Source organism: Myxocyprinus asiaticus, chromosome 39 (genome assembly GCF_019703515.2).
Source record: "Myxocyprinus asiaticus isolate MX2 ecotype Aquarium Trade chromosome 39, UBuf_Myxa_2, whole genome shotgun sequence".
Lineage (NCBI taxonomy): Eukaryota > Metazoa > Chordata > Actinopteri > Cypriniformes > Catostomidae > Myxocyprinus > Myxocyprinus asiaticus.
The window spans coordinates 21111107-21127854 of NC_059382.1; the positions used below are offsets into that span (position 1 = coordinate 21111107).

The 16748-nt window shown below is 39.7% G+C and overlaps 1 protein-coding gene across 1 annotated transcript in view; it reads left to right on the forward strand.

The window, feature by feature from the left end:
• Positions 1 to 12362, forward strand: part of LOC127429718 (alpha-2-macroglobulin-P-like) — a 53693-nt gene extending 41331 nt beyond the window's left edge. Inside the window, exons 18-34 of the mRNA XM_051678825.1 lie at positions 7282 to 7507; positions 7583 to 7709; positions 7814 to 7935; positions 8024 to 8075; positions 8203 to 8286; positions 8388 to 8564; positions 8710 to 8785; positions 8970 to 9126; positions 9452 to 9526; positions 9609 to 9771; positions 9895 to 10088; positions 10223 to 10435; positions 10734 to 10855; positions 11128 to 11209; positions 11548 to 11634; positions 11727 to 11832; positions 12246 to 12362. Of these exons, the coding sequence (XP_051534785.1) occupies positions 7282 to 7507; positions 7583 to 7709; positions 7814 to 7935; positions 8024 to 8075; positions 8203 to 8286; positions 8388 to 8564; positions 8710 to 8785; positions 8970 to 9126; positions 9452 to 9526; positions 9609 to 9771; positions 9895 to 10088; positions 10223 to 10435; positions 10734 to 10855; positions 11128 to 11209; positions 11548 to 11634; positions 11727 to 11832; positions 12246 to 12286 (2104 nt within the window). The 3' untranslated portion in view covers positions 12287 to 12362. The remainder of the gene's footprint in view (positions 1 to 7281; positions 7508 to 7582; positions 7710 to 7813; positions 7936 to 8023; positions 8076 to 8202; positions 8287 to 8387; positions 8565 to 8709; positions 8786 to 8969; positions 9127 to 9451; positions 9527 to 9608; positions 9772 to 9894; positions 10089 to 10222; positions 10436 to 10733; positions 10856 to 11127; positions 11210 to 11547; positions 11635 to 11726; positions 11833 to 12245) is intronic.
• Positions 12363 to 16748: the final 4386 nt, after the last annotated feature.

A 16748-nucleotide genomic window follows, 5' to 3' on the forward strand; every position in this document is an offset into this window, starting at 1 on the left:
AAAGTCGCAGAGGTAGCCCTGGCCCCACTAAGGAAGAAGAGCATTCGCATCCTCAATTATCTCGACGACTGGCTGATCCTAGCTCACTCACGAGATCTATTGTGAGCGCACAGGACCTTGACCGACTGGGCCTTCAGGTCAACTGGGAAAAGAGCAAGCTCTCCCCTGTGCAGAGCATCTCTTTTCTCTGTATGTAGTTGGACTCGGTCACCCTGATGGCATGCCTTACGAACGAGCATGCACAGTTGGTGCTGGCTTGCCTGGGAATCTTCAGGCAGAAGGTAGCAGTCCCAGTGAAACAATTTCAGAGTCTCCTGGGGCATATGGCATCCTTGGTGGCAGTACTCCCCCTCGGTTTGATGCATTTGAGACTGCTCCAGCACCGGCTACATACTCGAGTCCCAAGGTGGGCATGGTGCCACGGCACCCATTGCGTGACTATCGTGCAACTGTGCTGTCAAACTTTCAGCCCTTGGTCAGACCTGGTGTTTCTGCGGGCAGGGGTTCCCTTAGAGCAGTGGTCATGACAGATGCCTCGAATTCGGGCTGGGGCACTGTGTGCAATGGGCAGGCAGTATCGGGTCTCTGGAAAGGGCCCCACCTGTAATGGCACGTCAACTGCCTAGAGTTGCTGGCAGTATCGCTGGCCCTGCGGAGGATTCGGCCGTTGATCCAGGGCAAGCATGTGTTGGTCTGGACAGACAACACAGCGACTGTGGCGTACATAAACCTCCAGGGAGGCCTACACTCACGTCGCATGTCGCAACTTGCTTGCAGCCTCCTCCTTTGGAGTCAGCAGATGTTGAAGTTTCTGCGAGCCACTCACCTCTTGGGCGTCCTCAACCGTGCGGCGGACGCACTCATGGCAGGTAACGGTCTGTGGAGAGTGGAGGCTCCACCCCCGTGCAGTCCAGCTAATTTGGGAGAGATTCGGGGAGGCGCAGGTGGATCTATTCGCCTCCCGAGAGTCCTCTCACTGCCCCCTTTGGTACTCCCTGTCTGAGGCTCCCCTCAGCACAGATGCCTTGGCACACAGCTGGCCTCAGGGGCTGCACAAGTACATGTTTCCCCCAATGAGCCTTGTGGCACAGACATTGTGCAAAGTCAGGGAGGATGGGCAACAAGTCCTGATGGTTGCGCTGTACTGGCCCAACCAGACTTGGTTTTCAGACCTGATGCTCCTGGCAGTAGCTCCTCCCTGGTGCATTCACCTGAGGCAGGACCTTCTCACTCAAGGGCAAGGCATGCTCCGGCACCCGTGGCCAAATCTCTGGAATCTCCATGTCTGGCTCCTGGACGGGACGTGGCAGACCTAGCAGGCCTTCCGCCAGCGGTGGTAGACACAATCACTCAGGCCAGAGCCCCTTCCACGAGGTGGCTGTACGCTCTGAAGTGGCATCTCTTTGCGAATTGGTGTTCTTCCCGCAGGGAGGATCCACAGAGATGTGCAGTCGGGTCTGTGTTGTCCTTCCTACAGGAGGGGCTGGAGATACGGCTGTCTCCCTCTACCCTGAAGGTATATGTGGCTGCTATAGCAGCATATCACGATACACTGGATGGGAGACCCTCTCGGCAGCACGACCTGATCACCAGGTTCCTCAAATGCACGAGGAGATTGAATCCCCCTAGACTGCGCCTGATTCCCCCTTGGGATCTCTCTGTGGTCCTACCTTCCTCACAGAGAGCCCCCTTTGAGCCCCTGGAGCAGGCCGAGCTCAGCACTTTGTTGCTGAAGACGGCCCTCCTGGTGGCGCTCACTTCTATCAAGAGGGTTGGGGACCTGCAGGCACTCTCTGTCACTAGCGAATGCCTGGAGTTTGGGCTGGAACACTCTCATGTGATCTTGAGACCCCGGCCCAGTTACGTGCCCAAAGTTCCCACCACTCCCTTCAGGGATCAGGTGGTGAACTTGCAAGCGCTCCCTTCAGAGGAGGAAGACCCGGCCTTGTCATTGCTGTGTCCAGTTCATGCCCTGCACATCTATCTGGACCGCACGCAGAGCTTCAGACGCTCGGAGCAGCTCTTTGTCTGCTTTGGAGGGCAGCGGAAGGGGAAATCTGTCTCAAAACAGAGGTTGTCCCTTTGGATTGTGGATACCATTTCTCTGGCTTACCAATCACGAGACCTGACGTGCCCTTTGGGAGTCCGGGTGCACTCCAACAGAAGTGTTGCGTCCTCCTGGGCATTGTTGAGGGGTGCCTCTCTAGCGGACATATGCAGAGCAGCGGGTTGGGCTATACCCATTACCTATGCAAGGTTCTACAACCTGTGCATAGAACCGGTTTCGACCCGAGTGTTACGAGGTAACAACAGGCAGGCCGGGCAGCCGGTCGGGTGTATCGCTTGCATTGCGCCTTTTGCCTTTTAAGGTGAATCTTATCCTCAACAGTTCCCCACAACCGGTGAACACTAGACGCCTTTTTAAATCTTTAAGCACTATTCGGTGGTGAACTCGGCGGAGGAATAACGCCACCAGGCCCAGTACTCGTGGTATGCCCCTATTCAGTTGAGCCCGTGTACTTGGGCTCAGTGCTCCATACGTGGTGATTCCCCCTCGGTAATCCTGTATGATGCGTTTCCACTGTTCGGTTTCCCCTCTGGTGAACCCTGTGTTTCCCCTCGTCAGAGCTCTGCTCTGCCTCGGCCACTGTTGTTGTGTACCCTCTCCATAGATAGGGCCCTCCCCAGTGGCATCATTCCATATATGTACTTCCACATCGGTAAGTCCATGTGACGTATTCTCCACATGTTAACCTCCCTTTGGTAGGATGTGGTCTCCGTAGTGCTCTCCCTCTCCCTCGCTGGGGAAGTGCTCTGGAGAGGGAAGAGCACTTCCCCAGCATTATTCTAGCAGGTGCTCTGCGGGAAATTGCTTAATACAAAAATCAGGAAAGGCCACCGCCTGTAGCTTCCTCGGGTAAGTGCCTCCTCCCACACTTATCGGGACCAGGGAGACGCCTTACCGAACTCGCTGGAAGGTCACGACGTTGTTGCCCGTGTCTGCTCCTCCATACCTCGTGACACGGTTCTGCGCCTGCGGCATTTCGTATAGGAACCCCTAGTGTCACTACATCGACACAACGTTGAGTGAGTGACAGACAGGGAATGTCTTGGTTACTGATGTAACCTCTGTTCCCTGATGGAGGGAACAAGACGTTGTGTCCCTCCTGCCGTGCCACTGAACCGACCGCTGACATGGCCGGGACTCTCTTTCAGCTCCTCAGCACAACTCTGAATGAGTGGTGCACACCATATCCTTTTATATCCGTATGCCCGGGGCAGAGAGTGGCATGCAAATTCCACTCGCCAATTTTCATTGGCCTTTTCTGAATAAAGCAAAGGTGATTGGGGCTCTCAAGAGCAAAACCCTAGTGTCACTACATCGACACAACGTCTCGTTCCCTCCATCAGGAACAGAGGTTTTCATCAGTAACCAAGACGTTTTTACTACAGTAAACAGTATCACCATGGATTTTTGTAGTAAAATCATAGCAACCACAAAATTAAACATGGTTACTTTATGAATACCATATTACTGTACACCATATTACAGTAACACCATGGTTAATTGCATTAAAACTCTGGCTTCTGCCAAAAACATGGTAACTACCATAGTACTATTAGGGATGTCTATGATTAATCGAAAATCAATTCATTGTCGTTAAAAATTTGATCGAATAAGCTTCTCAATTGTTGATTAATTAATTTCAGGACAAATGCGTTCAGCAATCATAACAGCAGACGTTGATAAGGCTGTCTATACAGTCACCTGCCGCTAGAGGTCGCTTGCGCGCTGCATGTCATGTTCCAGTTTACAGAAGGAGAACCCATGCACAGATCAAAGAGATGAAACGGGCTCAATGTAAACAATGTTGGAGCGTTTCTCTATAAATGAACATTAATGTTTTCTGCACACACCATGATAGTGTGTTAAGTACAACATGACAACAAGCACTGTTGATCTCCTTGTTTCATCCCAACCTACAGTTACGCCAGCGATCACTGTGAAAGCATGAAAGTACATTCAGCTGACGTCACACTATCAGCAGAGAAGCGGTAGCCTATGTTATGTACTGTGTTTATGTAGCGTGTTATTATTTGACTTAATTTCCAATAAAAAAAAAAAACAAGTCCAAAGATCCGAAATAACCCACGATCAACAACGTGAAGTTTTAATTAACTCAAATATGTATACAAATGATATATCTTAAGTATCTTAAGATACTTCTAACAGTATTTTATTAACAGTAATTAAACCATTCAAAAACTCGAACTAACATAGCCAAAATGTATTTAAATACACTGAACTAAAAATATTTTAAGAGGAAATGCCAGTACATGCATTTCTTAAGTGTAATAATTTATATTTAAACAATAGGCTACATGCATGTTATTCCACGTGCATTTTGCGATATTAATGTTAACGATTAATTGATCGTTAATTTTCACGACGATCGATTATGACAATGTCTGAAAATTGACATCCCTAATTAATGTAGTAAAACCATGGGTAATTTTACCTGGATCAAGCCTTTCTCTAAACTCCCTGACCTTCACAGTGACCAAATCACTGCAGGCAATCAACCTATATACATTTTTATTTATTTTTATAAGTAGTATTAAAGGAAATACAGCGCAGCCTATACATTTTCGTAAGAGCGCTAATTCTAATCACAATTTTGGTGCCAGCGCAAAGTGGGTGGGAGTGTTTGCGCTATTAGGTGTAAGCGCGCAAACTGTGGGTGTATTGTATGCTAATGAAGTGGCACAAAGTGCATTTTGCTATTTTCCTGAGAAATAGGTCGTTGCGCTAAGACATTTGAAAGCCACGTCTTAACTCAGTGCAAAGTTTAAACTCAGTTACTGCATTTGCAGTTCGGAGATTGCACTAGCAGGTGGTAATAAAGTTCATGTCCAAACTATGAAAATATAGTGGAACATCAAATTATGTCTCAATCAGAGTTGTAGCCGTCTTATAGAAAACAAAAATGTATGAGATTTGTGTTAAACTATCTATAGGTCATGTTTTATTTTTCAGTTATTATTATTGCGTTTAAATTTACAGTTGTATTTATGGTCTAATTTGAGACCTAAAGGTATTTTTCCACCTCTTGTCGTATAGTGATTTTTAAGTCACTGCAAAACGGGCCGGTGGAAGAAGTTGGAGAGAGTAAAATGTTTGGAATTGGTAGGCTATAATTTTTTACCACTTTTAGGCACTTGGGAAAAATGTTGCATGTCTTCAAAAATAATGCCATAAATAGTTTTCATTTATCAATTAACGTCATACAAAGTCCAGTAAACATAAAAAAAAGCTAAATCAATATTTGGTTTGACCACCTTTGCCTTCAAAACAGCATCAATTCTCCTAGGTACACCTGGACACAGTTTTTCTTGGTTGTTGGCAGATAGGATGTTCCAAGCTTCTTGGAGAATTCGTCACAGTTCTTCTATATATTTAGGCTGTCTCAATTGCTTCTGTCTCTCCTTGTAATCACAGACTGACTCATTATTCAGTGGAGGGCTTTGTGGGGGCCATGACATCTGTTGCAGGGTTCCCTGTTCTTCTGTTCTAATCTTTTCTATTTACAAAAGTAATGTTTGGGAGTCTAACATTTATATTTCCTATTGACACACTAAAGCTGAAAATATAAATAACCATCTTAAGACAAATGTTTTTTTTTTTTTATTTTTTTTATTTTTTTTTAAGCTTCTAATGTTCCTTCCGTTTTGTTTGAAGTGTAATTTTAATTTAGAAAAAATTCTTGTTTCAATAAATGTATTACATTTTTCGAAATCAAAATTGACCGGTAGAACTTAAGTGTGTGCCGATAAAATCACTGTTAATACTAGCCATGGTTTGGGTGTCAGTAGATGAAAATGATTAATAATGCATTCTCTGTAATTAATGGAGCCTACATTCAAATTCCGATGAGAATCGCATTTTTCATGCATAGAAAAAGAGCATGTCACTGTCATAGAAATATGTCCGACAATCATCAAGGATGCAGTTAATGCACAAAAGAATGTAATTTATTCTTCTAATATATAATAGGACACAGACGGTGGTATAATAACCTCAGAATTAAATTGCACTTAATGCAGCCCATTTGCGCGTTGCTTGTGCGATTTTGTCAAACCTACTTGCACCTAGACTTAGCGCATGCTTGCACGAAAATACCTGAACTTCATGGCCATGCCCACTGACTTTGCACTTATAACTTATGGCATAGCGCTGCACTTAACGCGAGCGCTCTTTAAATAGGACCCATGGTGTTCTAGAATAGTTTTAGATTTGGTCCTAGAGCTAGTTTCTGAATTTGTTTCTTTATTTTGCTCTTGACTTTCTAGAATTGTTCTGGGATCATTTCTAGATGTGGTTCTGAATTTGTTAGAGAGTAGCTTCTAGATTTGTTCTACGGTAGTTTCTAGATTTTGTCCTAGAATCAGCTCTTAATTTGTTAGAGTAGATTCTAGATTTAGTTCTTGGGTAGGTTATAGCTTCTAGGATCTGTTCTAGAGGAGGTTCTAGGTTCTGTTCTTCACTTGTTGTAAAATAGGAACTAGATTCAGTTCTAGAATAGGTTCTATATTCATGAGTGGATTTTTTAGATTTGTTCTAGATTTGTTCTACAGGAGTTTCTAGATTTGGTTCTAGTTTTGTTCTAGAGGAGTTTATAGGTTTGGTTCTAGAATTAGCTCTTGATTTGTTGCAGAGTATAGAATCCATTCTAGTGTTTTTATAAATTCTAGAGTTTTTAGAGTTCTAGATTTTAGATAAATTCTAGATTTGGTTGTAAAGTAGGTTCTAGATTCAGTTTGGGCTATTGAAATAACTACGTATTTCAAATGGATTGTTTATAAAAACAATGGGCCTTATTAATGAAACATGGACAAAACAACTTTGTTTGTAAATTGTTAATGAATCCATTCTTATGTAGTTGTCCAACTGAATTCCATGGGCTAATTTACGTAAGAATAGTTTTACTAACAATTTATGAACAAATGTGTTCTGCTCATGTTTCATGAATAAGGTCCAATGTTTTTAACATTTAACAAAAGTAAGGGTTTCTTACATTTAGACTACTCAACTACAAAATTTCTGTTTATATGTCATCGAAATAAGTCGTTGCACACATCCCTAATCTAGAGTAGGTTCTAGGTTTGGATCTAGAATAGGCCCCTGCTTGAATCTCTAATTCTATGTGATTTAGAACTCATAGTACATTTGCCTCCTTTTTATGGCTAATAATAATGCAATCATTTGATTTTTCTTTACAGAGACTCTGGATCGACACAGGTTCCTGTCAAGGTTCCGGACACCATCACCACTTGGGAGACAGAGGCTTTCTGTCTGTCCTCCAAAGGTCTGGGTCTGGCTCCTCCTGCTCAGCTGACCGTTTTCCAGCCCTTCTTCCTGGAGCTCTCTCTGCCTTACTCCATCATCCGTGGGGAGATTTTTGAGCTGAAGGCCACTGTCTTCAACTATCTGTCCAAGTGTATCATGGTGAGATTGCCAAAACAGTCTTATCAAATTTCTATAATTTCAAATATGAACTAATTATCTGTCTTTCCTTGACAGGTTAAAGTAACTCCAGCTCCTTCTTCAGACTACACACTTAAAGCCTCCTCTGATGATCAGTATTCATCCTGTTTATGTGCTAATGGAAGAAAAACCTTTAAATGGATTCTCACTCCTTCTGTTCTGGGTAGGTAATGTCTTTGTTCTTTTCTCTAAAACAAAAGCCCATGTTCTTAGTTACTGTAAGATCCAACTGGGTGTGTTGATACAAATGCTTGACTTGTTTTGTAGGAGTCTTGAATATTACGGTCAGTGCAGAGGCAGAACAGTCCCAGACTGTGTGTGACAATGAGATTGTGAGTGTGCCAGAGAGAGGACGCATTGACATAGTTACACGAAGTCTGCTTGTACAGGTACTTCAACAGCTCTCTGATATAATTTACTTCTGAGTCTAATATTTATTTTAGTGTGATATGATGGTGTTTATGTTTCATTCTGTAGGCTGAAGGAACTGAAAAGACAGAGACCCACAGCTGGTTATTGTGTCCAAAGGGTTTGTTTGCATACATGTATTTAATATATTCTTTATTATTGGCTTTGCACAGGCAATTTTCAAAGAATTACTAGTGTCATAGGTGTACTTTGTTGATCAATGATGTTTTTATCTCTCTGGTTGATAGGAAACAGTCTCTCAGAGGAGGTGGATCTGACTCTTCCAAAAGAAGTGATAGAGGGATCAGTCAGATCATCTGTATCAGTCTTTGGTAAAATTTCAAACTGTGTATTCTAAATTAACTTTGATTTCTGAAATGTAATGAGTTTAGTTCCAGACACTCAGTATATGGTTTGAAATTGTTCTTTGTAGGAGACATATTGGGCCGTGCACTGCAGAATCTTCATGGATTATTACGGATGCCATATGGCTGTGGAGAGCAGAATATTGCTGTTCTTTCTCCCAATATTTACATTCTACAGTACCTGGAGAACACTGAGCAGCTGACCTCAGCCGTTCAAGAGAGAGCCACCGGCTTCCTTAAAAGTGGTAAGAAACATAAATGGTGTGCTGTACTTAAAGACCACCTTAAATAATGGGACTGTTTGATCCTAATTTATTCAGTTTGGAATGGCCATCTGAGAATGATGGTGTTATCAAACAAACAAGTGCTAATTAATATCAAACTGAACAGGATACCAGCGACAACTGAACTACAAACATTATGATGGTGCATACAGCACTTTTGGCCGTGGTGACGGGAATACATGGTGAATATTTTCTTTTCACTCTTAGTTTTGTCATTGTCAGAGCAGAAATTTAAGGGAATCTAGAATAATAATCCAGAATATTACACCCACGTGAATGATGCAAAAAATTGGATTCAAGATATGTAGTTTGTGGTCACCTTGGTATTAATTGACATTTTCTGAATTAAAACTTCCACCCCTCCAGGTTGACTGCCTTTGTCCTGAGGTCTTTTGGGAAAGCACAGAAATACGTATTTATTGATCCACGTAATATTCAGAGTGCAAAGGAATGGTTGATAAGCAGACAGAGTCAAGATGGCTGTTTTATGCAACAAGGAAGACTGTTCAACAACAGAATGAAGGTATGTCAGTGGTAAACTCACATGAAATCTTCAACAGCATTCACAAAGTTTGTTTATTAAATATTTTGACCAATTTGATTATGCTTTCAGCTACCAGTAAGAATGTAGTACTCTCAGCTCAGTTTGCCTCCTTTTACCATGTTTAATGCACAATTCTGCAAAATTCTGCAGATTTTCTAGAAAGTGCAAAACATTTCTGCAGGTTCTGTCAGAGCCTCATTGGTCTCTAAACATTTTCCCAGTTACAAAAATCTGAGATTATCTCTCTATCTAAAACAAAGGAAAATGAGTTGCTTTATTTGCCTCTTCTTCTCTTCTGTTACAGGGTGGAGTAAATGATAATGTGACCATGACCACCTATATTACTGCATCATTGCTTGAACTGGAAACTCCAGTAACAGTAAGTTCACCTACAAGGAATATTGTATCAACTATTAAAAAAATAACACTCACAAGTGCTGTTTATTCTGTTTTTGTTGCAGGATCCTGTGGTTTCCAAAGGTTTATCATGCTTGAGGTCCGTCATTGGGAATCTCAAAAACACTTACACCACTGCTCTGCTTGCCTACACTTTCAGTTTGGCTAGAGAGATGGACACTCGACAGCAGCTTTTAAAGGAGCTGGACAATCTTGCTATTTCAGATGGTAAGGAAAATGTTGAGGTCTTCACATACAATACTTGAAGTATTACTAACATAGTGATTTTGCATCTGTTGGATAATATGTATGTCAGTTTTCTCATGTCTCTCTTATCCATATGTCCTATAGGAGGTCAACTACACTGGTCTCAGGTTGCATCTGATGATGCGTCTGATTCTCTGGCAGTGGAGATCAGCTCATATGTGCTGCTAGGTGTTCTCACTACAGATTCAGTTACTACAGCTGATCTGGGTTATGCCAACAGGATTGTCAGCTGGCTTGTGAAGCAGCAGAATGCCTATGGAGGATTCTCCTCCACCCAGGTTACTCAAAACAGCTACAATTGAACATACTATTGATGAATGTACTGGTTAGATTGGGTAAAAGTAACATTATTGGAAATAATTGTTTATTTATTTACTTTAATGTTGTAATGGTGATGCTGTGATGTTATCAGGACACAGTTGTGGCTCTTCAGGCTCTGTCTTTGTACGCCACTAAAGTGTTCAGCTCAGATGGCTCCAGCACAGTGAATGTACAGTCTGCAGGAGACACTTACCACTTTGATGTGAATCAGGACAACAAGTTACTGTATCAGGAGAGGCCACTACAGAATGTTCCAGGCAAATACAGTATTGAAGTGAAGGGCTCCACCTGTGTGTCTGTGCAGGTCTGTATCTCCATGTTAGTCCAGTTTACTTTCTCTCTGTTCTTTTCTCCCACTTATGTTTTTTTCTGATATTATAACGTCTTAATGTTTGTTGGGAAAACACCAATTAGGCATACCAAAAAGTATTCTCTATAGGGATTTAATTCATTTAAAACAGAATACTGTTCTTGTCACTTTTATGGTTAAATACATTTTAAATCAGTTCATCAATTCTTGCCATTTTATTGGTGCATGTTACACCTCTACCTGCTATGTGTTGTCTACTTTTTTGTGTTGACTGTTCATTCCACTCTCACAGATGGCTGTGTTCTACAACATTCCCACTCCTAGCGTAGATAAAACACTGAGTATTGAAGCCAAGACTGAGGGAGACTGTGAACAATCATCTGGACATAATTTCATGTTGAAATTTACTGTCAAGTATGAACAGATTTGAATTTATAACAAAATACTTTTTTATGATTATGGCTCACTACTGACCAACAAATACCCTTTTTACTGAATACCTAACCACATTAAGACAAATTAACAAAATGAACTGAAATTACATGTTTGGTGTTACACGTACAGTAAATCACATAAATAGACCCCAAGATAACATTTTGATGATGAGACACATTATATAAACTGTGCTTCTGCATGTAATTTTTTCTCCACTTATTTGTATTTCTACTTGTATTTTATTTTTACAGATATGATGGTTCACAGACAAAAACTAACATGGTCATCGTGGACATTAAACTGTTATCAGGATTCACAGCGGATACATCTTTGGTGCGTTTGAGTTATTAATCACAAACTTCTTCAAATTTCTAGAGGGTTGAAGTTTTTATATTTTTAAACACATTATCTGCATTTTTTCCAATTGTAAAGGCACATTTTTTTTCGTCTTTGCTTTTGTAAGAGACGTCAACACAGTAAGATCATAAGAGACTTTTTAACTTTTTTTTTTTAATTGCATTTTACTGTATTGTTTATTGTAATTGTCATACTGCTATGTTCCTTGGAACCGCACCCAAGACTTTCACCCGCTGTTGCACTTGTGTATATGGTTGAGTGACAATAAAGGGATTTGATATGATTTGATTGAACTTAACACATTTTCCCCACAGCTTGGAAATCCTGCCAAACGTATGTATGCACCACTTGTGGAGCGGGTTGATTCTAAAGATGATCATGTCCTTGTGTATTTGAAGGAGGTGAGAGAACTGCACATTTATATGATGAGAGTATGTGTGCTTTAGGAAGATTCATAAACATTTTATCCCTAATGTCTTTTATCCTCCTGCAGGTTGAAAAAAGTATTCCAATGAACTACCAAATACAATTGAAACAAGTTGTTCCAGTGCAGAATCTCAAGCCAGCTGTGATCAAAGTCTACGATTACTACCAAACAAGTAAGATTTAATATCACAATTTTGTATAAGGTTTTCCTTGCTTTATGAGGATCATTTCAAGCTGAAATCTGCTCTTAAAGGGGTCATGACATACAAGTTTTTTTTTTTTTTTTATCATTTTATTATGTTTTATTATCTTCCCTGATAATGTTAGTAAAGTTTTTGCACCAAAACAGTCATAATGTAGTAATATATGACCAGCACTTGACTATTTTGTTGATCAGTTTTATTAAGATGTTTCTTAAAAAAAAAAAAAAAAGTTCTATTGTGCTGATTACTTTAGGGTAGAAGTCAGATTTCCTTGTTGAATGAGGCTTTCCTGTACAGCGAACATCTGTATCAATTAAATGCCATATAGTTAACAATGAGCTTAAAGTAATATAGTAAGTGTTAACATTTTCCTTTTCCTTCAGGTGATCAGTCAGAGATCGAGTACTCTATCCACTGTAACTAAGGTGTCGTGCTTCAGTTCTGCAGCTCCATAGTACATCTTGAATAAAGATATTTGAACACTCAAATGTTTAATGTTATTTTGTTTGTTCAGTCTTGTTTGTTCTTTATCATGTGCAAAACTATTTTCTACTTCATGAAACATACCTTTAAGCCTTTAAAAATGTTCATTTTGGCCTATCATGAGTGCTATGAGAGAGGTTTGTTCACAAAAGCAAGTTCAGGTGTGCCACTGAATGAGCCTCTCTTGAAGCTCTCATGAACATGCAACAGACATCACGATTTTCCCATGTGAATAATTGTTAATCAATAAATGTAATGAAAAGAATGATTGTAATCTGTGGTATTACTGTACAATAAGAGACCAGCAGTCCACCCTAGGTAACATAAGGGATGAAGGACTTGCGATGCATATGAAGTATTGTAGATGATCATTGGAGAAAAGTACATCACATTTTGCCTGACAGACTGATTAACCCCTAACCCAAAACCTACTCTAAGATTTACATGTTGCTGGCAAAAAATTCAAAATACATGACTACTTCAGTCAAAGGATGGTTTTGCCCCCATAATGGTTATGCTACCAGGTGCATCTAGAAGTATGATAACCAGACAAACTTTGACGTCTTGGTTGATAATAGGTTAGGGCTGGAGCTAATAGCTACATGGTGTCCCATGTTGTGGGTAAAAAAAAAATAAATAAAAAAAAAAAAGGACTTAAAGAAATCAGTTTATAAGATGGCATACTGGATGAAGAGTAAAACACATAAGGCATGATTCTCTGCTTGCCAGTATTATGCTGCATTCCATTCAATGACGGATGTGTGAAATTCCAACTTGACATCTTCGATCTCCAAACAGAAAGGCATTCCAGATTCTTGGAAGAGACGTATAAGAAAACAAAACTTCTAGGCTCACGTTAGCTTGCAGTTTTGCTGCACAATTTGGACAAAAAGTCATATTGCGATTATTTTGAAAAATATTGTGATTTGAACTGCGATATGATAAAGTAGTAAGTGATTTCTTTAGACTGTAATGACCCAGCTCATGCAATAAGCTCAGAAAAGGTACAGCTTCATATTTAAATGAAAACCAGAAGTCATGATGATCAGTTAAACAATGCTTTTATAAAGCAGTTTTATTAAACAATTAAAAACAGTAATACTTAATACTTAATAAAAACTCATTTAAAAAGGGATGAAGCAAAGACAAGCCAACCCTGGCAGGACACTAAAGCGCAGCTGAAGAGAAAAGTGCAAAGAATAAAAGACAATTGTCCACACACCAGCACACTGGTTAGTCTTTACCTTGTGAAATCACCACTACAAACAACTGCAACATTCACCACCTGGGAAAGGCTAAGAAAGAGGAAAAGAAAACCATTACAACAGGGCTAACAACTTAAAATACCATGGTTTTTACCAGCAACAATACTCAAAGAAATGAATCGTTTGCACAAGCAATGGAGTAACCAATTATAACAAGTAATGTCTGGGCCTGGAGCCAAACACAGCCAGCACTCAAGCTGGCTGAGAAGGGATCACAGAAGAATAGATATACAATGAAATACCTAAAATAAAAAATATACATCACAAAATAAAGGAACAAATATATCAACAAAACATTTTATATGAGCAAAATGCATAAAAATAGATAGCAATTAGTGCTATGCCCTGAAATAAAACACAAATCAAATCAGTAAACCAGTACAAATAAAATACATAAAACATGAACACAAATACTGACTCTACCTTTTAGACAACCATACCAAACAAACTTGTAGCTGGTGATACTAGCACAGACCTCAATGAGCTGTAAAATAAGGGAATCAGAATTAATTTACTTTACTCAGCGTGATCTAAACATTTTCAATCGTTGAAGAATATTCATTTTTATAACATTAACTATCCCAAGAAGGGAAGTTGGCAAAGAGGTCCACTTTTCAAGATCGTTTTTAATTTTTTTAATTAGAGGAGAATAATTGGTCTCAAATAATTTATTCAAATCGGGAGTGATAAAAATCAAATATTTAAGACCTCTTTCTGAAACCTGAAAAGGAGATTGTATAGACCGATTACAGGAAATATTAAAAGGCATAGGGACAGATTTTCCTAAATTAACTTTATAACCCGACACAGCACTGAACGAAGCTAAGGAATTCAAAACTACCGGAATAGAAGTCTGTGGGTTCTCCAAGTACAGGAGAACATCGTCTGCGAACAAAGAGACAACATGTTTTTTTCCCATTCACTATGATTCCACTTATATCAGGGTTAGTCCTGATGGATTCTGCCAGAGGTTCAATAAATAAAGTAAACAGTAATGGTGATAGAGGACACCCCTGTCCACAACCTCCCTGTACTTGAAACTTCTCAGACATCAGGCCATTTGTATTGACAGTGGATATTGGATCTGCATAAAGATGTTTAATCACACTAATAAAGCTGGAGCCTAACCCAAATTGTTCTAACACTGAAAACAAAAAAGACCATTCTACACGGTTAAAAGCCTTTTCGGCATCCAAAGATAAAATCATCGCTCGTTTTTTTTAATATTGAAGTAATGTATGGCATTGAGAGCACGACGTACATTATCCGTACCACGCCTGGATTTCACGAAACCTGCCTGATCAGAATTTATATCTTTGGGAAGGACCATTTCAAGTCTGCAGGCCAGTACTTTTGTGACTATCTTATAGTCCACATTGAGAAGGCAAATGGGTCTGTAAGAAGAACAGTCCAAAGGATTTTTATCTTTTTTTAAAAGCAAACTAATAGAAGCGTGCCTCCAGGAAGGAGGGATATCGCCTTTCCAAATGTTATTAATAGTAGGCATAATAATTGGATGGATTTTCGGCCAGAATATTTAAAAAAATTCCAATGGAAAAACATCTGGGCCTGGACACTTCTCATTCGGCATGGTTTGAATAGCCGCCCAAATCTCCTCCATTGTAAATGGTGCATTTAAGCTAGAAAGATCCTCCTCTGTAATAAAAGGTAATGAGATATCCTTTAGATAGGCAGCAATATTCAAATCCATCGCTTCTGAGCTATAAAGAGATTTATAAAAATCTCTGAAAATACTATTTATAATCAAAAGATTGCTTGAGATGTCACCACTTGCATTCCGTATCATATTAACTGAACGACTATTATTTTGATTCTTTAGTTGGTGAGCAAGCAAATGGCTGGACTTGTTACCAAATTCGTAAAAAAATTTTTTGATGAAAAGCAATAGCTTTTGAACATGGCTAGTGTGATCCATATTCAATTTGGACCTTGCGTTCACCAACGCTTTTAGATTTGAAACTGTGGGGAATTGCTTGTGTATTTGCTCTAGCCTAATGACTTCTTTTTCAAGATAATCCTATTACTATCTCAAGCTCTCTTGAGGTGGGAAGTATAAGAAATAAGATGACCACATAACATGGCTTTAGCTGCATCCCATATCATAGCTGAAGACACTGGGGAGTCTCTGTTATCGAGGCAAAATTGTGATAAACTGTCCATAAAAAAAAAAAGAGCAAAAAGGATCACTGTTTAGAAGAGATGTATTAAACGTCCAATTTGAAGTTCTAGGAATGCTAAAAGTTGGATCAATCTGCAAATGCACTGATGCACGATCTGATAAAACGATAGAGTCAATACGGCAAGACTGAACTGCATGCACAAATTGTTTAGGAATAAAAAAATAGTCAAGCCTAGAATATGAATTATGTGGGTGTGAGTAAAACGTGTAGTCTCTCACTTTAGGATTCAACTGCCGCCATATATCTATCAAACTTGCGTCCATGCTTAAATTATTGAGAACCTTAGATGACCTGGGGTTTGATACATTTGTAGAGGAGGATTTGTCTAGAGAGGCATTCATTATGCAATTAAAGTTACCAGCCTGAAAACCCAAGCCTTTACAATGATAACTGAACAATAAAATCATCTGTGATATAAAATTGGGTGAATCATAGTTTGGCGCATAAACATTGAGAATAGTTATATGATGTTTGAAAATTGAGCCTGTAATAAAAATAAATCTCCCTTCAGGATCTGATTCTTTATGTTCCAAAATAAAAGGTAGATGCTTATTTATAAGAATGGCAACACCTCTTTTATTCTGTGAGTAGGAGGAAAAATAAACTTGACCTACCCAGTCTCTCCTAAGCTTCAAATGTTCAGTGTCAGATAGTTTTGTTTCCTGAAGCGGTGCTATGTCAGGTTTTTGTTTTTTCAAATGAGTTAAGATTTTTTTCCTTTTAATTAAATGACTAATCCCTTGGACATTCCAAGTAACGAGTTTAAGTGCACCAGCCATAAGAATCACATTGAAATGCAAACAGATAATAAGAATAAAACAGGGAAAGACAAATTAAAGTGAAATAATTTTTTTGAAAAATGAGACAAGTAGCAGAGAAACGACAGAGTAAAGAAAGAACATAAAACATAAAAAACAGAATTACAGTGCTTGCCCAC